Genomic DNA, 26630 nt, shown 5'->3' with positions numbered 1-26630 from the left:
ATTTATTAAATCCTCTTTCTTCATTATTGAGATGAGCATCTGATTTTTCTCTCTTAATTTTTTTCTCTTGATTTTTAATGTGATGAATTGTATTAATTGATTGTCTAGTGTTAAACCACCCTTGTATGTCTGGGATAAATACAACTACTAAATTGTATATCATTTTTATATATTATGGATTTGTTTTGTTAATTTTTTTTTCTTTTTTATTAAGGCATAATTTGTATACAGTAAAATGTACCCCTTTTAGTACATAGTACTGCAAATTTTGACAAATGCAGACGGCTTTGAAAACCATCACCAGCATCACCATAATAAAGATATAGGCCATTTCCACCACCCCCAGCAATTCCCCAGTGCTTCTTTGTAGGCAGCCTTTCCTGCAACCATCAGCCCACCTAGTAACCACTGATCTGTTTTCTGTCCCTGTAGTTTTGCTTTTTCCAGGTTGTCATATAAATTGAATTATATAGTAAGGGTAGCTTTTGGGTCTACTTCTTTCACTTAGCACAGTACATTTTAGATTCATCTGTGTTGTTGTGTTTATCTTTTTATGAATGTAGTTCATTCTTTTTATGGCTGAATAGAGAACATTTTATGGCTATACTACAGTTTGTTTATCCATTTCCCAGTTGAGGGACTTTTGGGTTTTTCGAGTTTTGGGCTATTTGAAATAGGGTTTGCTTGGTTTAGAATTTTTCATCCATGTTGGCCCGCTCTCCGCTACCCCTTCCCCCATTTTCCTTGTCAATTTTTACTATAAGGTTATAGTTCTCATAAAATGAGTTTGAGGGACGTTTCTGCTATTCTTGAATTGTTTTTGTAAGATTGTAGACATTGTTGAAGTATTTGGTGGATCTTACTTGTACAAGTGTCTGGGCCTGGATCACGTGTTTTTCTGGGAAGGTCTTTACTGACTATTCATGCTTTCTATTTCTGATTAAAGCAGTTTAAGTGAACTGTATTTTTCTAGTAGTTCATTCCATTCCTGAAATTGTAAAATTTATAACAAGTTACTCCTGAGAATCACTTTCCTTTTTATTATCTGTACCATTTTTTACTCTCTTTTGCAATTCTCCCAGAAGTAAGGCCATAGCTTTAAAAACTCTTAACTAGTTTTTATCCTTCTATAATAACATTTAAGACTATATAAAATTTCTTCTTTAGCTGTAGCTCTCAAGTTTTGTTGTATATGTATTTTTTCATTTGGTCTAAATAGTAGTAAATTAATAAATTTTTGTTACCTGTAAGTTATTTGGAGATGTGTTTCCTAAGTTCCAAATATCTACAGCTTTTGTAGCTGTATTTTTTCGTTAGTGATCTCTGTCATATTATTGAGACACTGAGATCTGAATAATATCAATCCTTTGAAAGTATTCGAGACTTTTTCTAGTGTGTGATTGATATTTTATAAATCTTCTGATTGAAAGGAATGTGTAGATTGTTAGATAAAGGTTTTTGTTATTCTTATTTTATTTATTTTTGATCTGTTGAGTTACTGAGTATTTTGTTAAAATCTACAGCTTAGTAGATTTGTGTTTTTCAGTTTTTGCTTTAAATTCTTTGAGCCTGTTGAATTGACTGTTTTTATGTTGTGATCCCTGTTTCTAGTATTTTTTTTTTTTTTTGCCCAAAAGGCTCTTACATTAATGTAGCTGCACCATTCTTCTCTTGATAAATATATATGCCCTGTGTATCATTTTCCATCCCTTCAGTCTTTCTGTATCTTATGTCTGAAGTGCCACTTACACATAGCACAGGCCTGGATTTCATTTTTACTCTAGTCTGACAATCTTTGCCTTTTACTAGAACATATAACCCATTCATGGTTTTATTATAATTACTGATATTTAGATTTACTTCTCTTATTTTTTCTTTCTTACCTCTTGATTATTTTTCTTTATACTGTTGTTTTTCTTCTAGTTTGGAAGTTAGATACTAAGTTTCTGAGTTTCTTGGTAACTCTGGAAATTGTAATGTGAATTCTTAACACTTTGTTCGTTCTTCCTTATGTGTTTAAAATCACTTATGCTTAAAATCCATTCTTTAGTATTTCCTTTAGTGTGAGTCTGTTGGTTAGAAAACAGATATTTCTGTTTTCCCTGTTTTAAAGTCTCTGAAGGTAATCTGTCTTCTTTCTCTGGTTGCTTTAAAGATCGTATCTTTGTTTTTTATATTCTGTAGTTTAACTATGATGTGTTGATTATAGATTTCCTTTCACTTATCCAGCTTGAAGTTTGTTGTGCTTCTTGAACCTAGATTGGTGTCTTCATTGGTTTCTTTAAAATTCTCTCATCTTCAAATATTGCTGTATTCTGTTTTTTCCTAGAACTATCTATAAATATATATTATGCTACTTTATCTTCTATGTCTCTTAATTTCTCTAATTTTCTGTCTCTTTGAATTGCTGTGCTACATTCTGGATAATTTTCTCTGTGGTAATTTTCATTTTACTGATTCTCTCTTCAGTAGGCTCTGATCTACCTTAAAGCCGCCATTTTGAGTTTTAAATTCCAGTTTTTATTTTGGCATTTCATTTAATTTTATTTTTCAAATCACCTTGGTTTTCTTGTTAGTTTTTCTACTCCAAGCTTGTTTTCAAACTTTATTTCTTTTAATGCATTAAACAGATTTTTTTGTTGTTGTTCTTTCTCCTCTGTGCCTGCTAATTTCCAGTATCTGAGGTCTTCCGAGTCTGGTTTCTATTTGTTCTCTTTGTTGGTACAGCCTGCAAATACAAAGAAGAAGGATCAAATAGTTCTACCTGAATTTAGAGAGTTTTCATGGAGATAGGAATGCTTGATTTGCATCTTGAAAAATAAATGTCTTCCCACTTGGGAAATCGAAGGCCAAATAAGCACACAGAAGCACAGAGTGCTTTTTAGGAGTATTGAGATGGATCCAGTATGGGTGCAATGTGGAATATACAGTACATTTCTGGGAGTGATTGGATGTGGGTTTATACAAGGTTAGGTTGGGATTGGATTGGGAAGAGCCATGAATAACATACTAAGATATTTGGATTTTGTTCTTAAGCATTGGAGTGCCATAAAATATTTTTAAACCAGAAAATGGTGTGATCAGATGTTTTAGAAAAATAACTAGCAGCAGTGTGGAAGAGGGATTAAAGGAAAGCTAAAGATTTCATCTAAATCAGGAAATTGTATAGATTAAATCTTTATCTCTCTGTCCCCCACCTCCCCCCTCCCCCCATACACATACACACACTCACATACTCACACCACCCCACCCTCAATCCTTAGCAGTACTCTCAGTCCTATCAAACGTAAATTTTTTTCAGGCCTTTTATTCAGCCCTTATTCTTTATTGTCAGTCTGTGAGCTTAACTTGCCTCCTACTTTTAAGTTAATCTTACTCAACTTCCAACTTTCTACTCCTTGGCTGTAAACCTATATCCATATCAGTTTTCATTTCCATTCTTTTACTCTGAGGATGTGGTGACCTTCTTTTGTTTGTGGACACTTATTTTAAACCTGTTTTCCTGGCTCTGACTTCCTCTAGGACCTTTCTCCATCTCTCATCTATTCTGCTTTACTTTTGACAGCTTTTTCTTTAGGGGCTTCAGTCTGAAAATTTAAACATCCCCTTCTCCTCATCCTTCATTATCCTTTAACTTTTGTTAAGTTTTTCTCCTCTTTTCCAAGAGACTTCTGGAAAGGTTAGTTGAGACTCTTTACCTCTTATTCCCTCGTTGGCCCAATACAATTTGATTTTCTACCCCCTTATTATCTAAAAATACTTATGGCCTAATTACAGAATCAGTGTACATTTTTCATTTCTTTCATCCATTCATGCAACAAAAATTGAGCACTTATTATAGATTTTTTGGAATATATCAATGAACAAAAATAGGCAATCATTCATGCCTTAATGGGGTTAAATTTTAGAAAGGAAGATATTTCTACAATAAATGTAAACAAATCTATGTTAGAAAAAACATGTAGAAAGAGAAAAACTATAGTAGGGTAAGTAGGAGGGGGTTTGGGTATACAGGTTGTGGTATTAATAGGGTGGTCAGTACAGACCTCTGTTTGAAGGTGAGATTTAAACAAAGACTTGGAAGGCAGTGAGGAAGTAGCCAAATAAATATCTGGGACAAGGGGTTTCTAGGCAAGGGCATAGCTAAGTTAGTAATTTTCATAGTGGTCCATGGAACAACATTACCTGGAAACATGGTAGAACTACAAGTTCTACCCTACTCTGTGTCCTACCCCAGATCCTTCCTGTTGCTTTTTATGCATGCTGAAGTTTGAGAATCACTGTACTAGAGTAATAGTCCTGAGGCACAAGGGTGCCAGGCATATTTGAGGATTAACAAGGACTATACTGTAAGAGAGTGAGGGATGAGTAACGAGAGAAAGGTTGGAGTTGGCAAACTGGTACAGATCATACAGAGCCTTGTTAGAACTTTGGCTTTATTACTGAGTGAAATGAAAAGCTATTGTAGGGTTTTTAGTAAAGGATTGACATCTGTTTTATATTTTTTAAAAAATTGTTATAGGTGCAGTGTTGAGAATAATCTGTATGGGATAGACATCTCTCTTGCATTCAGTGATGTTTTTCTCTTTATCCGTTAAAGTTCTTGGTTTCTGTGATAACCTACACATCTGGATTTTTCCTTCAACTTTGTGATTTTCCACTTGTGTCTTTTTCTAAAATTAATTACGTTTGTAACTTCTTAAATGTTACTGTCCTCAGTGTTCCATTCTCCTGCAATGTTCTCATTATTACGATTTTAACTACTGTGTATATATGAACGATTCTATTTCCAAATCAGTGTAGAATGTCAGTTAATAATTTTTAAAACACTACACAACTGTACAAGCCCAATTTTCATTTTGGGGATTTTGAGTAAGAATTGAAATAATTTTATTAAAGAGTCCTATGACATTGGTAGAACAATGCCTAAACTCCATGTGCAGTCAGTGAAACAGAAATCTGCATTAGTAATCTTTGCATAAAGCCAGATTTATTATCTGAAATTCATAGGCTCATGTTTGTTTTTTTTGGTAACATTGTGCTCATAATGGAACTGTCAGGTGAATGGATACTTGCCTCTATTCTGCCTTCAAGGGAGTTGCTGCCACCTTTTATAGTCAAAAGAGATCCTTGTCAACTAACAGGTCTGTAGTGACCTAATGAAGTTCATAGGTTTCTTATGTAGTAGAAAATTTTAATGTTTTCTATGTTTATTATTGGAAGGCTGTTTATGTCTGTTTTTTCCCCCGGTAAATCTTTAATAGTTACTACTATTCTGGTATTCTTTGAAGTACATTCAGTTCTGTTATAATGTGACATAGGTATTCCTAAAAATCACCATACTGCAAAAACGCACAATAAAAATCACTGGGCTTAAACATAAACAAACCAAAAAACACACAAGGCTTATGGGGAAAATGGTTAGGGCATAATCATCAAAAACCTTGTCAGTGGCACATAAAAAAAGACAGGAGCCTAATAAAAATGGTAATTTGGTTTTTATATATGTTAAATGTATTTTAAAAATAAATACTACAGTAAATGTCATTTTCCCTTGAAAAAGACCTAAAGTGTTCTTGTGGAACTGGAACAGTTGCAGCTGATGAGTTATTATGAAGTGATGAAAGAGGGATTATCTGAAATCAGCTAGTAAATTGTAACAGATATGGATGGGTGTTGCTCATAATATACACAGTGACCTGAAGACATTGAAAGAGTTGGAAGTGTGTGCATTTTTGTGTATTCTTACATGGCTCAGTTCACCTATGTGAAGTTTTTGCACTCTCCTAGCATTTTTCAGGGGTGAAATAGCACATGAACAACATGAGATTTGTTATGCTTAATGTTCCCTAATATATCCATCACATTGCAATAAATTTAAATTATGAAAACAAAGCATTGTAGCAGAACTGACTCTCCTCAGAATTCAATGATTGCTTTCTTTTTACTTTCTAGAGAGCTGGATTAATTTCTCCGTTCTTTTTTTTTCTTTATAAATTTATTTTTTATTATCAAACCAAAGCAACATAAAAACATGAACATTCTTAACATACAAACATTCCTGCATGGTGTACTGGTGTACAATCAGTGGCTCATGATATCATCACATAGTAGTATATACAACACCATAATCATTTTTTAAGTCATTTGCATCACTCCAGAAAAAGAAAGAAAAAGAAAAAACTCATACATACCATACTACTTGCCCCTCCCTCTCATTGACCTCTAGTATTTCCGTCTACTCAATATTTTTAAGCTTTGTTCCCCTATTTTTTTCTATACCTCTTACTGCTCCCTTTCATTGTTCACTAGTATTTCAATCTACTCAATTTATTTTAACATTTGTTCCCCCTATTATTTATTTTTAATCCATGTTATTTACTCATCTATCAATATCATAGCTTGAGGGAGCATTAGACACAAGGTTTTCACAATTGCATAGTCACATTATGAAAGCTATATCATACATTTACCTTCAAGAAACATAGCTACTGGAACACAGCTCTGCAGTTTCAGGCACTTCCCTCTAGCCTCTCTAATACACCTTAAACTAAAAAGGGAGTACCTTTAGAATGCGTAAGAATCACCTCCAGGATAACCTCTCGACTCTGAAATCTCTCAGCCACTGACACTTTATTTTGTCTCATTTCTCTATTCTTTGAACAAGTTTTCTAGTCTTTCACCTGTAGGACTGCTTGAGCAGTCAAATTCGGATGTTTGTAACTTTGACGGATGTGGTATTGTGGATATAACACTAGGCTTGGAGTTCATACCTGATTTGAATCGTAAGCTTTGCAACTTCAGTTGTGTCATCTTGAGTTATGATTCTCTGAGTCTTTATCTGTCTCAACTATAAAAATATCTAATCTAATACTGTTGTAAATGTACTGTAACTTTATGGTTTGTAAAAAAGCTCTTGTAGATTAGTTAATAGTTAAATGTAAGATTTTTATACACTACTTCATCAGAAGTTTGTAGAATTCTGGTAAAATGTGATATGTGTGGATATACTTAATTTTCTTGATATTTAAACTACCTCTATTGAAGCTCTGTACGTAGAGGAGCCTAAATTTCTAATACATTTTCTAAACCTTGAATTCATTTCAGCTTTAGAAGAGACTAATTTAATCAGGATTTTAATCTGTTGCAGTAGATTATTTAGTAATGAAACTTTTTTTTCTGTTTACTTTATAAATTCTGTTCTTTTTGGAAATAATTATTTTTAGTTCAGAAGTCATTTTATTAAAGTGTAGTTTCTTTTTTTTTTTTTTTTTTTTGCATGGGCAGGCTCTGGGAATCAAACCTGAGTCTCTGGCATGGCGGGCGAAAATTTTGCCACTGAGCCACCATTGCCTGCCAAGTGTCTTTTCTTTTTATTTAATATTTTGCCTCAACTTTTAGAAATAAGGCTGCTATGAGGAGAAGTTTGGTGAGATTTTAATTTCCTCCAACAACACTTTTTCCTTGTGGTTGAGAGATTGAGAAAATGGGAGACTTTAGTGAGACCCTTTAAAATAAGTACTAGTAAATATTTTATAGCATTGTTTAAGATTGATTGTGGCTATCTTTTAGAGTATTCAAAAGATGCTATTTTATTTTAAAGGATTAGAAGATAAAGAACAAAATTTAACAAGAAGAATTAGTACCTCAGATATTCTATCTGAAAAGGTAAGATACTGTTTTGTGGGAATGGATCTCTCTGTAAGACTGATTCTTGTGCTGCTTTACTCTATTCTTTTAAAAGGGAAACTTTTTCTTGCTTTCCACCCATTTGGGCATAAGGCTTAGCAAACAAATCTGGAGAGTTATCTTGGAGTCTCTTTCTACTGGGTTCTACAAATTATGTTTAAGGAAAATATGTGTATGTGTGATCTTTTTGTTGTTTTTCATTTTGTCCCAGAGATGTCCTTTTCTTAATTTTTGGTGATTATCCTATATGGAACAACTTTGGTATTAGAAAGACCTTGACCTGGTATTTTAGTTCTTCACTTAATAAGCTGAGTGACTTTATATAAGCTATTTAGCCTTTGCTTGCCTCTGTTTACTCTTCTACAAAATGAGTATAATATCTGTTCTCTGGGTTATTGGGGGGTTTGTGTAGAATGACATACAGAAGCATCAAGCAAAGTATCGGGCATGTGACAGACCCAGTAACCTAAACCTCCTCTTTGTTGAATTAGATATCTCGAATATTTGTAATTTCTTTGGTTGAGATTTTTTAGTTTTTACTAGTAAATGGAAATGTTCCAAAGAGCTTTAGGAAAAAGTTGGTCTGGGATTTAGGAGTGATAATCCATCAGACATAAATCTATGTATCATTTTTAAAAAACATCTTCATAGTAAAAACCTTTGTTAAGTTGACATTATGTTTTGCAGATGAAGTATGATTCATTTGAGAAGATGAAGTGACTTGCCTAAAGTCACATAGAAATTAAGCATGTCAGAGCAAGCTTGTTGAATGAGGTTTTCTGATTTAGTTTGCTCTTATTCAAGTAGCACATAGTTGTGGGACAGAATCACTGGAGTTTTATGTGTGTGTGTGGTTTGTTTTTTTTCCATCTAAAAAGCAGTTGTAAAAAGTAATCAAAGATTTTTAAGTCTCACTGGAACAGTAATAATAGCTTTATTTTATTAAACTCTATATCAACACTGTCTAATTGAATTTTCTATGATGATGGAAATGCTTTATCTGTATGCTCCAGAATGGTAGTCATTAGCCTCAGGTGGCTATTAAATATGTGAAAGGTGGGTAGTGTGACTGAGGAACTAAATTTTTAATTTTGGTTAATTTAAATGAAAATAACCACATGTGACTTGCAGCTATTATATTGGACAGCACAGCTTTAGAATCACAGTCACAAGCATTAAGATTTGATATGTTAAAGTGACTTAGATTAAAAAAGAATCATGATGATTGTAAAACTCATTGTTTACAAATATTTCCCACCAGTGGAAAGGGTATTCTGGTTTGGGTAATCTGAAGTAGCAAGGTGTGTATTGGTAGTTCACGGGATTTATACTAGTTCATACTAAGGTGAAAACCAGTAGGTAGGAGCCACTATTTTGTGCCTAAGAATGCAAATAATTTATAAGATTTTAGAAGAAATAATTATAATTCACCTATTAGAAAAGTTATTAGATAAGTGGACTTAGACCTTTTAGAGTCTTTTGACTCTTCCCATCCCCAACTCCTGTATACACACATACATACAAAAAGAGGGAGAGAGGGAGAGAAACATAGTACTGTTTTGCATTTACTTCAGGGGTAGAAAGACTAAGAGATCTTCCTTCTCGCTGCTCCTGACCCCCATCCAATTCATGGACTCCAATTTAGCAACTCTCCTTAGGTAGCCTGACATTTCATTGTTATACTTCAGCTAAAAAATGGAGAATAGATTAATTTAAAAAAACAAACAGGTAGAATGAAAAAATTCAGGTTTATTCCATTTGAAGACAGTTTTCAAAACATCTTCTTTTGTCTTACCATCTTGGTTTAGCTTCTCTGAAGAAAAGTCTTTTGGTGTTCAAAATATTTTAAATATTCAGATAATTATCTGTAGCTCTGAAACACATAATGTTTAAAAATTCAACAGTAGCTTAAAGAATTAAAAGTATGTAGAAAAAGACGTTTTTTGAATTTGTCTTGACATTTGATGTACCTGTTCTGTTTTCTTGTGAGAAATTGCATGATTATGGAACTTAACCATTTCATTAAGGGAAATAATTTTGTGAGTTTATCTATATCTTTCCTTTATCCATCTTGCTGTAGTTTTCAGCTGTAATTCTACATGTTTCTGATAATACAGCCAGTTGGTATCATTATAAATTCCCATCAAAAGATGTGACATCAGACCTATATATACATGTAATAGGAATCTGTTCATCTGTACCTTTAGCCTTCCCAACAAATGAAAATTTCCAGCTGTTGGCATTAGCAACAATTTTGGCTAAAGACTAGCAACAGTGATGATGGTATATAAGTGAGCTACAAGAAGCCGTAATTCTTTCCTTCATTCTTCATTCCTTACCTCTTCTGGGTTCTTGATTTCTATTCCCATTCACTGCCTTCAGATTTTTCCTCTTTTTAGTTTAGGAAGACAGTTAAATGCTAAACTCTAACCCTTAACCTTCCTTTTCTGCATCATCCTGTTTCATCAGTTGAACTCTCTCTGCTTCCTCTTCTATATACACACACACACACTCCTCAGGTTAATTACCTCTGTGTATTATAGGGACTAAATTAGGTATGTTAGACCAAGGTAAGTAATTGAGTTTCTTTCTTTTGTTTCTGTTTGTCTTCTAAATATTTGCTTTAAAATTAACTTTAAATTCTGATCTTATAAAAAAGCTCATAATTTGGTAAACTATCTAAGGTCAACTAATGGAATTTTTAAAATGCAACTGTTTCTTTTTTCTTGAAGAAACTTGGTGAAGATGAAGAGGAGCTATCTGAATTGCAACTTCGTCTGTTGGCCCTTCAGTCAGCTAGTAAAAAATGGCAACAAAAAGAACAGCAGGTGATGAAAGAAAGCAAAGAAAAATTGACCAAGACGAAAACCGTACAACAAAAAGTTAAAACCAATACAAAAACACATTCGGCCAAAAAAGTTAGCACTACAGGTGATCATTTCTGTTAAATTCTTTTCTTTGAAATCATATACCAGTGTATTTTCTAGATCCCAATTCAGCAAGTGTTGAGTTTGGGGAGTTAAGAGGGCCCTGAAATGGAGGACAATACTGATTAAACAGAACTGAGGCTTTCATGCATTAAGGAGTAATGGTGAAGAAAGTGATCTTTTAAGTTCTTACTTCTTTTATTCCCTAGAATATTCTAACTTTATGATAGATACTGATAATTCTGTATCTTTCATTTAAAGCTAAACAGGCATTGAGGAAGCAGCAAACAAAGGCATGGAAGAAACTTCAGCAGCAAAAAGAACAGGAAAGACAGAAAGAAGAGGATCAGAGGAAACAAGCTGAAGAAGAAGAGAGAAGGAAAAGAGAGGAAGAAATCAGAAAAATTCGAGATCTCTCAAATCAGGAAGAGCAATACAATCGATTCATGAAATTGGTTGGTGGCAAGAGGAGATCAAGAAGTAAAGTAAGGGATACAAAATAGATTTACCCAAATCAGCAGCATATGTTAAATATAAAATCATCTATCTTTCCTTCTGGTTTAACATGTGATGATAAAGACTGAGACAGTATAATCTAGGAATGCCTAGAGTATACCATGACAGTGACTAAATATACAAATTAAAAAATGTTTTTGAATGAGAAAGAAAAAAAAATATAAAATCAAAACATTTCTCGATTTAAGTTCTTATAATCTTAACTCATAGATTCAGCCAACCATGAAAAACTATAAATATATCTTGTGTTTGGTAGAGCTTATTATATAACTCTGGTTGGGGAGGGGAGGTGGGAATATGAGCCTTTTTTTTTCTTAATCAGAAGTTGTGGGTTTACAGAAAAATCATGCATAAAATGTGAATTCTTATATACCACCCTATTATTAACACCTTGCATTGGTGTCGTACCTTGGAACAATTGATAAAAGCATATTTTTATAATTGTACTATTAACTGTCATGGTTTAAGTTAGGGTTCATTGTTTCTGTTGTACAGTTCCATGGCTTTTTTTTTTCATTTTTATTCTGGCAACATTTATATAGCCTAAAATTTCCTCTTTAAACCACATTCAAATATAATTCAGTGCTGTTAATTATGTTCACAATGTTGTGCTACCATCACCATCCATTATCAAAACTTTTCATCATCCCAATTAGAAACTGTACATTTTAAGCCTTAACTCCCCATTCCCTACCCCCATCACACCCCATTGTAACCTATACTCTAATTCTGTTTCTGTGAGTTTGCTTATTCTAGTTATCTCTTATCAGTGAGATCATACAATATTTATCCTTTTGTGTCTAGCTTATTTCATGCAGCATGATGTCTTAAAGGTTCATTCATGTTGTCATATGTATCAGAACTTCTTTCTTTTTTAGGGCTAAATAACATTCCCTTCTGTGTATAAAAAACCACATTTTGTTTATCCACTTTGGGTTGCTTCTATTTTTGGATAGTTGTGATTAATACCGCTGTTTTAGCTTTTTCATCCTGTCTTATTTATAAGAAAGTAGAATTACTTAATTGTAGTGAGGACCTATTCCAAAGGTGGCTCTTCCCAAAGTGCTATGGCAGAATTTCATTAGTTTTTTGTCATTTAGTAATGCAGAATTAAGTGTCATGATTAATTGATATGGGCTGTTTTAAAGGATGTTAAATCATATAGTAGTAGCATTAATGTGTGACTAAATTTAGTTATCAATTTGTTGAGCACTTACTATACATAGGTTACTGATAATAACTGTAAATGTATTTTCTTAATTGTGAAATTTACTGTGGATTTAGTGTTACTATTTCTAATACACTTTTCAGAAATTAAAACTTCAGAATAATAAACTTGTGAATAAACTAAAGAAGAATAAGGAGATTCAAGAATAAGCTCTTTAGTTGAAAGGAGTCAGGAGTTAGGCATGTTTAAATAAGGAATATAATAAATATGCTTAGAACTGTGAAAAACATCTTGGTTCAATCTAGAGACAATTATTTTGTTATTTGTGCATTACCTTTATCTTTATCTGGAGAGTTGTTGTTAGTTTGTTTTAAAATTAGAGCAGTAGTAAGTTTACTGATACAGGCAAAAACTACAAAGTCCCCATTTACCTCCCCCCACCCCCACCCCAACCACACAGTTTTTCCTGTTAACATTTTACATTAGTGTGGTACCTTTGTTACAGTTCATGAAACAATATTATTATAATTATTCTGTTAACTTTAGTGCACTGTTTACATTGCATTATACAGTTCTGTGGGGGTTTGTGTGTGCACATGTGTGGTAACTTATCAACCTAAAATTTACCTTTTTTTCCTTTTCAAATATACGATTAAATATTAATTACATGTATAATGTTGTGTCTCCATCCCAGTCATCCATTGCCAAACTTTTCTATTAACTCAAACAGAAACATACCAATTTAACATTAACTCACCATTCTCATCCCGTTTGACCCCTGGTAGCTTGTATTATAGTTCTGATTTCATATAAATGAGATCATACAGTATTTGTACCTTTGTGTCTGGCTTATTTCACTCAACATGATGCCTTCAGGGTTCATCCCTGTTGTAACATTTATCATAACTTATTTTTTGGGGGTCAGATATCCCATTGTGTATATATACCATATTTTGTTTATCTGTCTGTTGATGGGCAATTTGGGTTACTTCCCTTTTTTTTTTTTTTGGCAATTGTGGGTAATGCCACTATGAACGTTGGTGTGCAGCTGTCTTCCATTTCTTTTGGAAATATACCTAGAAGTGAGATTTTTCAGGTGATATGGTAATCCTATACTTAAACTTTCTCAGGAATTACCATATTGTTTTCCACCATGGCTGCACCATTTTGTCTTCCAACAATGTACAAGTGTTCCTATTTCTCCACATCTCTCTAGCACTTATTTTTTTTTGTAAATAGTAGTCATTCCAGTGGGTGTGAGATGGTATTTCATTGTGTTTTTGATTTGTATTTCTCTGATAGCTATGGCTGATATCTCTTCATGTGCTTATTAGCGCGTGTATATCTTTGTATATCTTCTTTGGAGAAATATTTATTCATGTCCTTTTTTAAATAGGTTGTGTGTCTTTTGTTGAGTTGTATGGATTCAGAATTTCTATTATTCAGCTATCATTGATTATTCATAATTAGGTGTTATTTGATTCTTTAAAAAGTATTCTAAATATAGTCTTGATGAAATAAAACTTGGCCTTATTTTGCTGGTTCATAACCGTTCAAAAGCTGTTTCATCTTATTTTATAGGAGAATAGCTAATTATTTATTCGGTTCTGCTAACTATCAGGGATTTCACCAGTACATACAGTACTTGCTAGGTTCCATCTCTATCTATTTTATGAATTTATGAATTTATGCATTCATAAATTGCCAGTCACAGCATCCTTGTCATTAAATTAAATTTCCTAAATCAGATGTGATAGCAAATCTAAGTATTCCACCATTATTTATGATAAATATTCCCTAGAAGATAGCAATCAGTTGTTTTGTAATTTCTAGCTTTGGAATAGCCTATGACAGAAAATGCTTTGAAACTAAAATAGCTTGTTGTATATTTAGTCTTCAGATCCTGATCTGAGACGATCCTTAGATAAGCAACCTACTGATAGTGGAGGAAGCATTTATCAATATGATAACTATGAAGAAGTTGCTATGGATACAGATAGTGAAACCAATTCTCCAGGTAAGAGCCAAAACTTGAAACATTTGTGTATGTACAAATATTGAATAGGTAATGATCATTGAGCTACCCAAAATCTTGTAAAGAAATGTGTAATAAAAGTAATATTTGGAGTTGGATTGTACAGATGTAGACATTATTTGGTGTTGTAAGTTCTTAGGGAACAAATCTTAAATGTGTAATAATGTCCTTTATTTCCAAGACTTTAAAAATAAATTCATTTTTAAAAAAGCGCTGCTTATACTCACTGTTAACTATTTGATCTAAAAACTGAAGATTGTAGAAAAGATGAAAACACTGCTCTTAAAAAAACAAACAAAAATTTTAATTTCTTAAGTATCTTTTATATCCAAGATACTTTCTTGCTTTTATGCTCACTCCCTCCTTCCAGTGATGATTCTTTGTAGGAATTTAAGGATGGAAAGTGTTACTAGTGGCATCTGGAAAAGCCAATCAAACCTAATCAGAGCTGCATTTCAGTTACATTTTATAGATCCAGGATCTGTCTCTCTTTTTGAGGGCCAAAACTTGGTTTTCTTGATGTCTAAGGGTGATTGGCTGTGAGAGATGTATTTTCACATTAGTTAAAATACATAAAATTGAGGCAGATAAAATAATGCAGCTGACAGTCCAGGAACTGGAATACTTGACAGACCACATGATCAGTGTATGTATTAGTTTATAATTATGAGCCCATAAAAATGTCCAAATTAAGGCATCCAGGGAAAGATATGTTAATTCAAGGAAGGCTGATGGTTCTGCAGCACCTCTGTCAGCTGGGAAGGCACATGGCTGGCATCTGCTGGTCCCTTGCTCCTGGGCTCTGCTGCTTTCAGCCTGTATTCCTGTGGGGGTTCCTCACTTTGATTCTCTGAGGCCGGCTTTCATCTCTTGGCTCCCCTTGGCTTTCTCCAGGATCTGGCTTGCTTAACATCTCTTAGTGACATTTGCTGGGCCCCAAGCATATCCACACATCTATGTCAGCTGTGTTCTAAAGTTTGTGTGAGCTCTCTCTCTGTCAGCTCTGAGACTTCTGTCGTTTCAGTCTCTCTCCAAAATCTTTCCTTTTTTCAAAGATTCCAGTAAACTAATCAAGACCCAGTCTGAACAGAGTTACATTTCTACCTAATCAAAAGGTCACACCCACAATTGGGCATGCCACAACTCCATGGAGATAATATAATAAAAAATTTCTGCCCTGCAGTATTGGATTAGGATGAAAGGAAACAGCTGCCCCCACAAGATTGAATCAAAATTAAAACATGGTTTTCTGGGGTACATAATACTTTCAAAACGGCACAGTGTATTTTTCCCCTTGATCATCCTTTGACATCAAACCAAAACTAGAATCATGCTTTTATATGTCTGAGATTAGGAGACAAAACAAAAGACATATAGTTTGAGTTGTTTTTACCAAGTTCTCATTTTCAGATTGATATTTTAGGCTTGTGATTGAAAATCTTCCATTACATTATGTTTTTATTTCGTAATTTACCTTTCTTTGGTCAATCTTTGATTTTCCTATTTCCAGGTTCTTGGAGATGGTTCATTGTAGTTGCCAAGAATTGACAGTATTAATACTCTGCATTTCTATAAAATAATTTTATGATCTGTATTTTTAAATACATGGAGAATGTACTCTCCCCCCTGGCTTTATCAGATTTTAACCTTTTGTCATAGTCACTACCAACCTTTGTATTTTTTAAGAGGTAAAATGTTCTAATGGTCTGTAAATATTCAGATGATCTCATTTGGACCTCATTTACCCTGTATAAATCATTTGGATAATATCCTCATTGACTTACGAAACAACTGAATAAAGAAGAAGCAGTACATGTTGCCTCAGATTATATTGTTAGTGAGTATCCAGGGTGCAGTTTGCATCTGCCATATTTCACTGGGCCTAAGAAACCATTGAAAGTAAAGAGCACATTTATTGTTTTCTGTTGACAAACAAGAAAAATACCAACAATTTAATAGATAAATCGATTGTAACTCTTTCAGTTACAATATAAGTTAAATGTGAAAAAATGTGTACCTTGTTAATGAAATACAGTAGGTAGTTCTCTTTACTCTAAGTCCTGTTTGCCTTCTACATTATTTATACAGTCAGTTTCCTCACTTTGTTCTACTTGAAGGGAAGAACGTAGTAAGTAGGTCACCGTTTTATTTCAGTTAGTACATCAGGCAAGATCCTGTGGAATTTTTTGTTTTATTATTATTCAAAAAGTATTTCTAGCCTTTCCTGCTCGATGCCCTGCTAAAATCCTTAGGTGAAAAGGGAAACAAAGTGCAGTGTTTTGAGGGACTAGATGTTGGTGTAAGTGAATGGCTGACTTTTTTGATGATAAAAGGGCAAAATGAATGTAGTCTCATGGAAGGTGAAGGTTTTTATCAGATATTTAAAATTTTAATATACGTTCTACATGTATTTCTATTTCTTTGAATATACTGTAACATTTCATTTATTTTTATTGGAGTATTTCTTTTATTGAACTCTTAAAAAATTATTTTTACAGCTCCTTCGCCGGTACAGCCACCGTTCTTCTCCGAATGTTCATTGGGGTATTTTTCTCCAGCACCGTCTATTTCTTTGCCTCCACCACCTCAGGTTTCTGTAAGTTAGAATTGATATGATTTTTAAGAAAGTTCTTTTGTTACGTTGTGTCTTTTCTAATTTGATTTGAAAAGCTAACATGTAATTAATTATTTGTTAGGATTAAAGAGGGCTTAAAAAATCAAAATTGCTAGCGAAAATTAATAGCTATGAAATTGAATGAGCAGTAGATTATCTAATGGCAAACCAGTCATTTGGTAGATCTTTCATAGCTAGTTGTTTTTTTTTTTTCGCACGGACAGGCACTGGGAATCGAACCCCGGTCTCTGGCATGGCAGGCAAGAACTCTGCCTGCTGAGCCACCATGGCCTGCCCTCATAGTTTTTAATCTCATGTTGTAATCTTTCAATACCAGTATGTTTCCTTCTTTCTCTTTGCCTCTCAGCTAATAGCTACTTTCAGGAAATTTTTCCCTAAACAGAGTAAGGAATTATCTAATGTTTTTGATTATTTCTCTCTTGGAATTGAGATTTAAGTGTAGTAGGATGCTTCCAAAATTAATCTCCCTTTTGTCCTCTTTTGAGGAATACTCAGCTATTTTTAACTTGAAAGTCCAATAAAAGCAAAGCATTACTTACAGCATTTCCCTTTTAAAAGAACTGCCAATCCCCTGTTAAAAGAAAAACAAAAAAGGAAGCAGGGAAAAATCACAAAGTGTTCTGAAGGTGTTTCGAGGTTCAGAGGACCTAGAGATCAAACTCTCTCAGTAGGTAAGAGGGAACCTTGCCATATCAGAGTTCCTAGGTAGAAATCTGTTGTCTTTCTGGGAAGCTTATGGTGAGGGGAATTTTAGAGCAGAAAGAGAAACAACTTTTTTTTTCCTGTCTTCCTTTAAGTGTTTTCTTTTGGGAAATGGAGAATGAATGAACTTAATGCCAAGTGAAATACCAAAAAATCTTGAAGTAAAACATGTCAAAACTTAAGATTTGTGTAAGTTAGTTTTTTTTATTGATACTTTTTAATAAACCATTTTACAAAGTTTCAAATGATTAGTGATGGTTCTTTTTCAGACTTAATTCTTAAAATACTCTGGACTATTCCCATTGTCCCTTTGGTTCCTGAATTTTGTTTTTTCACTCATAATTAAGTTTCCAGTATCTCTGTTTTCAGGTAGTTGTAGAGGGAAAGACCTGTACAACTTGATTTCTGTATCTTCTATCTAGAATGCTGAATAGAACTGAAGCAGAATTGTTTATATGATTTCCTTGAAGTTTATAAACAAAAAATAGTTGTTTTTTTTTTAAGTATAAAAATAATATATCTTCATGGCTGAAGATCAAATTCTGGGTTAGTGTTGAGATTTATAGTTTGTACTTAGTTCAGCTATATTTACAGCTACCATAATAACCTAGCATATATGTTTTCTTATTTAATATTGCTCCATGGATAATTTATTGGAGTTGATAATTTTTTTATTCTAGTCTGTGCCACCTTTGAACCAGCCTTTTGTGGAAGGCTTGTGTGTTTCTCTTGAGCCTCTACCTCCTCTACCACCTTTACCACCTCTCCCACCTGAAGACCCAGAACAGCCTCCAAAACCACCTTTTGCAGACGAAGAAGAAGAGGAAGAAATGCTGCTTCGAGAAGAGCTCCTTAAATCTCTAGCGAATAAAAGAGCTTTTAAGCCAGAGGTAATTTAGGTACCTGAGCCTCTAGGTGGTGCTCTTAAACTTAGTTTCATAAGGGTAGCCATATTTTTTACTGTTTATTTGGGATTCATTGGGCTTTTCAGCAAGCGAGATAAATTACTAATTTGATTAAGATTTTAAAAGGTGACAGAAATTTATTTAATTTAAAGATGTTTCCTGTTTGTCTCTCTCTTATTTAGGAAACATCAAGTAATAGTGACCCACCTTCACCTCCAGTTCTGAACAATTCACAGCCTGTGCCAAGAAGCAATCTATCAATAGTCAGTATTAATACAGTATCTCAGCCTAGGATACAGAATCCAAAGTTTCACAGAGGACCTCGTCTTCCACGAACTGTGATCTCGGTAAAATCCAAGAAATAAGTTTAATTCCATTTCTATAACAGCTTGTGAGAAGTTTGTAGGCAACTTTGCTGTCCTGTTCACTACCACCTAAGTTACTTATGTATATACATTTTAGTATTTCAGTACAAATATGTATTTCTTATTATTTTTTTATTTATTAATGATGAAATGAGAGCAACCAGCTTCTTCGTTTGAAAAGGGTAGAGTTTGGTGATAATGTTTTAGGAGAAACATTGTTTTCATCAGTGGTATACTTTTCTATGCTACTTCCTTGCATTTTTTTCTGTAGGAATTGGTCCGTTCTGGTTCTCTGTCTTTTGTGGAGTCAGTTTTAGCAGATTGTATATTTTTGCTCGTATTTTTCCAAACAATGACTATACTGTAATGGGAGAATTTATTTATGGTGTTTATTGATGTTTATGGTGGAGATTGAAATGGCTGTTTCTCCCTGGTTCTCTGCTGGCTTGGAAATGAAGTGAATGGGGCAAAGCCAAGTTGAAATCATGCCTCTGTTAGGAAACCAACTTTGGCCATTTACCCTCTATACATAACCACAAAAAACAGAACGTTTTGTTAATAGCTGTGTAGGATTATTTTTAAAGTTTTTTGTTGTTGTTGCTGTAAAGGAATAAGTTAATTTAGGTGGCTACATGGTTCTTTAGAAACTTAATTACAAATGTGATTGTACTAGTATCTAAAAATACTTGAGAATATTTTTGGTTTTGGTATATGACCAATATAGGTAGATGAGGCAAATTAGTTATATAACAGAAGGAATCATCGATTGTCTATTTGGAGCCCACTATTTTTATATGTTGTAGTTCAAGGATGTTCAGTGACTTGTGGAAAGCCATGAAGTTAATTGTGGTAGAGCCAAGGAAGGATTAGAGATAACTTTTGTCATTGATAATAACAAATATATTATCTTTGCAGCTTCCAAAGCATAAATCAGTGGTTGTAACACTAAATGATTCAGATGATAGTGAATCTGATGGAGAAGCTTGTAAGTCAGCAAGTGGTGTTTTTGGTGGATTGGAGTCCATGATTAAAGAAGCAAGGAGAACTGCTGAGGTAAGTGTAATAATTAAAGTGAAAAGAAAGTGATTTGTCAGTAGTCTCTCAAATTTATTTTTTCCTGAAAATTGAACCTGAAAGGTGTAATTTTCTTTTCGTTTGTTAGAGAAGTTATGGGTTTACGGAACAGTCAAGTGTAAAACCCAGAATTCCTATATGCACTTTGCATTAGTGTGGAAAATTTGTTAGAACTGATGATAACACATTTTTATAATTGTACTATTTAACTATAGTCCATTTTTTAACTTAGGGTTCACTATTTATGTAGTGCAGTTTTATGGATTTTTAAAATAATTTAATACAGTTACCATATATACAATCTAATTGTATATATTTCAGTGCTCTTAATTTCCTTCACAGTGTTGCCTACCATCACCACCATCCATTACATTTCCATCATTCCGAATAGGAACCCTGTATATTTTAAGCCTTAATTTCCCATTCCCTTTCCCCACCCTGTACCCTGATAATATGTATCCTAGATTTTGGCTCTGTGTTTGCTTGTTCTAATTATTTCAAATCAGTGAAATCATATATATCAGTGTGCAGATAGATAACCTGTTCAGTTCTTCCGGGTACAGACTAATAGTAGGATTGCTGAGTCATATGGTAGTTCTATGCTTAGCTTCCTGAGGAAGTGCCAAACTGTCTTGCGTAGTGGCTGCACCATTTTACATTGCCACCAGCAGTGAATGAGTGATCCTATTTCTCCACATCCTCTGCAGCACTTGTTAATTTCTGTTTCTTTAATAGCAGCTGTTCTCACGTGAGTGAAATATCTCATTCTGATTTTTTTTTGATATATCTTTTTTTTACTCTTTTTTATTAATTAAAAAAATTAACTAACACAACATTTAGAAATCATTCCATTCTACATATGCAATCAGTAATTCTTAATATCATCACATAGATGTATGATCATCATTTCTTAGTACATTTGCATCGATTTAGAAAAAGAAATAGCAAGACAACAGAAAAAGAAATAAAATGATAATATAGAGAAAAAATAAAAATAAATACAAAAAATATATATAATAAACAAACAAACAAACAAAACTATAGCTCAGATGCAGCTTCATTCAGTGTTTTAACATAATTACATTACAATTAGGTAGTATTGTGCTGTCCATTTTTGAGTTTTTGTATCTAGTCCTGTTGCACAGTCTGTATCCCTTCAGCTCCAATTACCCATTATCTTACCCTGTTTCTAACTTTTGCTGGTCTCTGTTACCAATGACATATTCCAAGTTTATTCTCTAATGTCGGTTCACATCAGTGGGACCATACAGTATTTGTCCTTTAGCTTTTGGCTAGACTCACTCAGCATAATGTTCTCTAGGTCCATCCATGTTATTACATGCTTCATAAGTTTATTCTGTCTTAAAGCTGCATAATATTCCATCGTATGTATATACCACAGTTTGTTTAGCCACTCGTCTGTTGATGGGCATTTTGGCTGTTTCCATCTCTTTGCAATTGTAAATAATGCTGCTATAAACATTGGTGTGCAAATGTCCGTTTGTGTCTTTGCCCTTAAGTCCTCTGAGTAGATACCTAGCAATGGTATTGCTGGGTCGTATGGCAATTCTATATTCAGCTTTTTGAGGAACCGCCAAACTGCCTTCCACAGTGGTTGCACCATTTGACATTCCCACCAACAGTGAATAAGTGTGCCTCTTTCTCCACATCCTCTCCAGCACTTGTCATTTTCTGTTTTGTTGATAATGGCCATTCTGGTGGGTGTGAGATGATACCTCATTGTGGTTTTGATTTGCATTTCTCTAATGGTCAGGGACATTGAGCATCTCTTCATGTGCCTTTTGGCCATATGTATTTCCTCTTCTGAGAGGTGTCTGTTCAAGTCTCTTTCCCATTTTGTAATTGGGTTGGCTGTCTTTTTGTTGTTGAGTTGAACAATCTCTTCATAAATTCTGGATACTAGACCTTTATCTGATATGTCGTTTCCAAATATTGTCTCCCATTGTGTAGGCTGTCTTTCTACTTTCTTGATGAAGTTCTTTGATGCACAAAAGTGTTTAATTTTGAGAAGCTCCCATTTATTTATTTCTTTCTTCAGTGCTCTTGCTTTAGGTTTAAGGTCCATAAAACCGCCTCCAATTGTAAGATTCATAAGATATCTCCCTACATTTTCCTCTGTTTTATGGTCTTAGACCTAATGTTTAGATCTTTGATCCATTTTGAGTTAACTTTTGTATACGGTGTGAGATACGGGTCCTCTTTCATTCTTTTGCATATGGATATCCAGTTCTCTAGGCACCATTTATTGAAGAGACTGTTCTGTCCCAGGTGAATTGGCTTGACTGCCTTAACAAAGATCAAATGTCCATAGATGAGAGGGTCTATATGTGAGCACTCTATTCAATTCCATTGGTCGATATATCTATCTTTATGCCAATACCATGCTGTTTTGACCACTGTGGCTTCATAATATGCCTTAAAGTCCGGCAGCGTGAGACCTCCAGCTTCGTTTTTTTTTCCTCAAGATACTTTTAGCAATTTGGGGCACCCTGCCCTTCCAGATAAATTTGCTTATTGGTTTTTCTATTTCTGAAAAATAAGTTGTTGGGATTTTGATTGGTATTGCATTGAATCTATAAATCAATTTAGGTAGGATTGACATCTTAACTACATTTAGTCTTCCAATCCATGAACACGGTATGCCCTTCCATCTATTTAGGTCTCTGTGATTTCTTTTAACAGTTTTTTGTAGTTTTCTTTGTATAGGTCTTTTGTCTCTTTAGTTAAATTTATTCCTAGGTATTTTATTCTTTTAGTTGCGATTGCAAATGGAATTCGTTTCTTGATTTCCCCCTCAGCTTGTTCATTACTAGTGTATAGAAAAGCTACAGATTTTTGAATGTTGATCTTGCAACCTGCTACTTTGCTGTACACATTTATTAGCTCTAGTAGTTTTGTTGTGGATTTTTCTGAGTTTTCGACATATAGTATCATATCGTCTGCAAACAGTGTTAGTTTTACTTCTTCCTTTCCAATTTTGATGCCTTGTATTTCTCTTTCTTGTCTAATTGCTCTGGCTCTCATTCTGATTTTGATTTGCGTTTCCCTGATGGCTGATGATGTGGACCATCTTTTCTTATGTTTTCTGGCCATTTGTTTATCTTTGGAGAGTTTTTTTTTTTACATTATAGGATATTTTTAAACTTTTTTTGTTGTATAGTATAGCATGTATACAAAACAGAGAAGTAAAAAAAGCAATAATATTCAAAGCACTCTTCAACGAGTGGTTACAGGACAGATCCCAGAGTTTGTCATGGGCTGCCATATGATCCTCTCATAATTTACCTTCTAGCTGCTCCTGAGTATACGAGGCTAGAGGGCTTAAATATTTTTATATCATCACAATCAACTTTTTTCCTTCTTTTTTGTGAAAAATAATGTATACAAAAATACTATACATTTCAAAGCATAGTACCACACTTAATTGTAGAACATATTTCAGACTTTGACATGGGTTACAGTTTCACAATTTTAGGTTTTTACTTCTAGCTTCTCTAAAATACTGGAGACTAAAAGAGATCAATTTAATGATTCAGCATTCATATTCATCTGTTAAATCCTTTCTTCTGTATATAACTCCACCATCACCTTTGATATTCGCATGCCCCTCTTTAAGGGTGTTTGAGCTATGGCAATTCTAAATTTTTTGTATTGGAAGGGTCTGTCACTAATATGTGGTAGGGAGATGGAACTATCTGATGTTCCTGAGAGGCTGGGCTAAGTTTCAGGACTTCTTTGGACCAGGGACCCATTTGGAGGTTGTAGGTTTCTGGAAAGTTACTCTAGTGCCTAGAACTCTTGTGGAATCTTATATATTTCCCTAGGTGTTCGTTAGGAGTGGCTGTAATGGTCTTAGATGGGGGTTGGCAGGTTATGATAAGTAGTAAGGTCTAACTGAAGCTTGCATAAGTGCAATCTCCAGAGTAGCCTCTTGGTAATATTTGAACTCTCTCTGCCACTGATACTTTATTAAATACACTTCTTTTCCCCCTTTTTGTCAGGATAAAATTATGGATCCCACAGTGCCAGGTCTGGATTCATCCCTGGGAGTCATCTCCTATGTTGCCAGGGAGACTTTTACCCCTGGATGTCTTGTCCCACGTAGTTTATCAAGCCATTGCCACTAACACAAGGCCTCGAAGATGCTTCCTTGTTTTCTTCTAGGAGTGTAATAGTGTTGCTTCTTATATTTAAGAATCCATTTAGAGTTAATTCTTGTATGTTGTGTGACATTAGAGTCCACTTTCATTCTTTGGCATATTGGTATGGAAAATCCAGTTTTCTCACCATTTGTTGAAGAGATTTTTCTTCCCCAGTTGAGTGGTCTTTGTCACCTTACAGGAATCAGTTGGCTGTAAATGTGGGGATTGAATTCTGAACTCTCAACTAGATGCCATTTGTCTGTATGTTGTTCTTGTGCCAGTACCATGTTGTTTTGATTATTGTGGCTTTGTAATAAGTTTTGAGATACAAAGTGTGAGTCTTCCATTTGTTCTTTTTCAAGATGGCTTTGGCTATTTGGGCTCTCTTTTCCTTCCAGATTAATTTGATGATTGGCTTTTCCATTTCTGCAAAGAAGAGTTTTAGAATTTTGATTGGGATTGCGCCGAATCTGTAAATTGCCTTGTGTAGTATTGATGTCTTAAAGATATTTAACCCTCCAATCCATGAGCATGGAATATCCTTCCATTTATTTCGATCTTCTTTTACTTCTTTTAGCAATGTTTTTATAGTGTTAAAAGTCCTTTACATCGTTGGTTAGATTTATTCCTAGGTATTCGAATTATTTAGTTGCTCATGTGACTGGAATTCTTTTCTTGACTTCTTCTAATTGTTTGTTGCTTGTGTTCATAGAAACTACTGATTTTTGAGTATTGATCTTGTACCCCACCACTTTGCTGAATTTATTTATTAGCATTTGGAACTTTGTTGTAGATTTTTCAGGATTTTCTGTATGTAGGATTATATCATCTGGAGATAGAGAAAGTTGTACTTCTTCCTTTTCAGCTTGGATGCCTTTTATTTCTTTTGCTTTCCTAGTTCTCTGGCAAGAACTTCAAGTACATGTTGAATAAATTGGTGACAGTGAGCATCTTGTCTCATTCTTGGTTTTAGAGAGAAAGCTTTCAGTCTTTGAACATTATTAAGTAACGTGTTAGCTGTGGGTATTTCCTATATGCCCTTTGTCATGCATGTTGAGGAAGTTGCCTTCTATTCCTAGTGTTCTGAGTGTTTTTGTTAAGAAAGGCTACTGTATTTAGAAAAATGCCTTTTCTGCGTCAATTGAAATGATCATGAGTTTTTTTTGTCCTTTAATCTGTTAACTGATTTTCTTATGTTGAACCAACCTTGCATACCAGGGATAAATCCCACTTAATCATGGTATATAATTATTTTAATTAGCTCTTGGATTTGGTTTGCTAGTAGTTTGTTGAGGATTTTTGCATCTATATTTGTAAGAGGTAATTGGTCTGTAATTTTCTTGTGGTATCTTTATCAGGCTTTGGAATGAGGGTGATGTTGACCTTATAGAATGAATTAAGGAGTTGCCCTGTTCTTCAGTTTTTAGGAAGCATTTTAGCAGAATTAGAATTTAGTATTCTTGGAATGTTTGCTGGAATTCCATCTGGCTCTGGGCTTTTTTTTTGTTGGAAGGTTTTTGATTACTGATTCAGTCTCTTTCATTGGTAACTGGTTTGATGAGATCTATTTTTTCCAGAATCGATATAAATAGTTTGCATGTTTCTAAGAATTTTTCCATTTCATCAAGGTTACTTAATTTATTGGTGTACAGTATTCTCTTATAGTCCTTTTTATTTTAGTAGGCTCAATAGTAATGACTCCTTTTCATTTCTGATTTTAGTTATATATCCTCTCTCTTTTTTTCTTTGTTAGTCTAGCTAAGGTTTGTCAGTTTTATTGCTCTTTTCAAAGAACCAACTTCTGGTTTTGTTAGTATTCTCTTGTTTTTTTGTTTGTTTCTATTTCATTTATCTCTGCGCTAATGTTTATTTCCTTCCTTTTGCTCGATTTGGATTTAATTTGCTCTTCTTTTTCTAGTTCTTCCAGTTTTTGAGGTTAGATCTCTGATTTGAAGTCTTCTTTTCTAATGAAAGCATTTAGAACTATAAATTTCCTCTCAGCAGTCCCCTTGCTACATCCCTTACATTTTTGTGTGCTGTGTTTTCATTTTCATTTGCCTCAAGATATTTTCTAATTTTGCATCTGATGTGCTTTTTCACCCATTGGTGGTTAAGAGTATTAATTTCCATGTATTTGTGATTTTCCAGTCTCTCTCTTATCGATTTCTAGCTTCATTTCATTATAATCGCAGAATATGCATTGTATGATTTCAGTATTTTTTTAAATTTATTGAGACATTTATTTTTGATATAGTGATCAGTATATGACATGGTATATTTTTCTTCATGTTTATCCTGTTTGGTGTACTCTGGGCATCTTGAATGATCATATTCATGTCTGTTTTGGTTTGCTAAAGCTGCCAGAATGCAATATACCAGAAACAGAATGACTTTTAAAAGAGGAATTTATTGTATTACAAGTTTACAGTTCTAAGGCCATGAAAATGTCCA

At 33.9% G+C, this 26630-nt stretch overlaps 1 protein-coding gene across 1 annotated transcript in view; it reads left to right on the top strand.

The window, feature by feature from the left end:
* Nucleotides 1-26630, top strand: part of ZFC3H1 (zinc finger C3H1-type containing) — a 69389-nt gene that overhangs the window by 6971 nt on the left and 35788 nt on the right. Inside the window, exons 3-10 of the mRNA XM_077111437.1 lie at nucleotides 7604-7668; nucleotides 10422-10620; nucleotides 10878-11101; nucleotides 14194-14317; nucleotides 16834-16931; nucleotides 18353-18562; nucleotides 18760-18924; nucleotides 19858-19995. Coding sequence (XP_076967552.1) covers nucleotides 7604-7668; nucleotides 10422-10620; nucleotides 10878-11101; nucleotides 14194-14317; nucleotides 16834-16931; nucleotides 18353-18562; nucleotides 18760-18924; nucleotides 19858-19995 — 1223 coding nt within the window. The remainder of the gene's footprint in view (nucleotides 1-7603; nucleotides 7669-10421; nucleotides 10621-10877; nucleotides 11102-14193; nucleotides 14318-16833; nucleotides 16932-18352; nucleotides 18563-18759; nucleotides 18925-19857; nucleotides 19996-26630) is intronic.

This window comes from Tamandua tetradactyla, chromosome 7 (genome assembly GCF_023851605.1).
Source record: "Tamandua tetradactyla isolate mTamTet1 chromosome 7, mTamTet1.pri, whole genome shotgun sequence".
Classification (NCBI taxonomy): Eukaryota; Metazoa; Chordata; class Mammalia; order Pilosa; family Myrmecophagidae; genus Tamandua; species Tamandua tetradactyla.
This window is presented reverse-complemented; position numbering and strand designations above follow the sequence as displayed.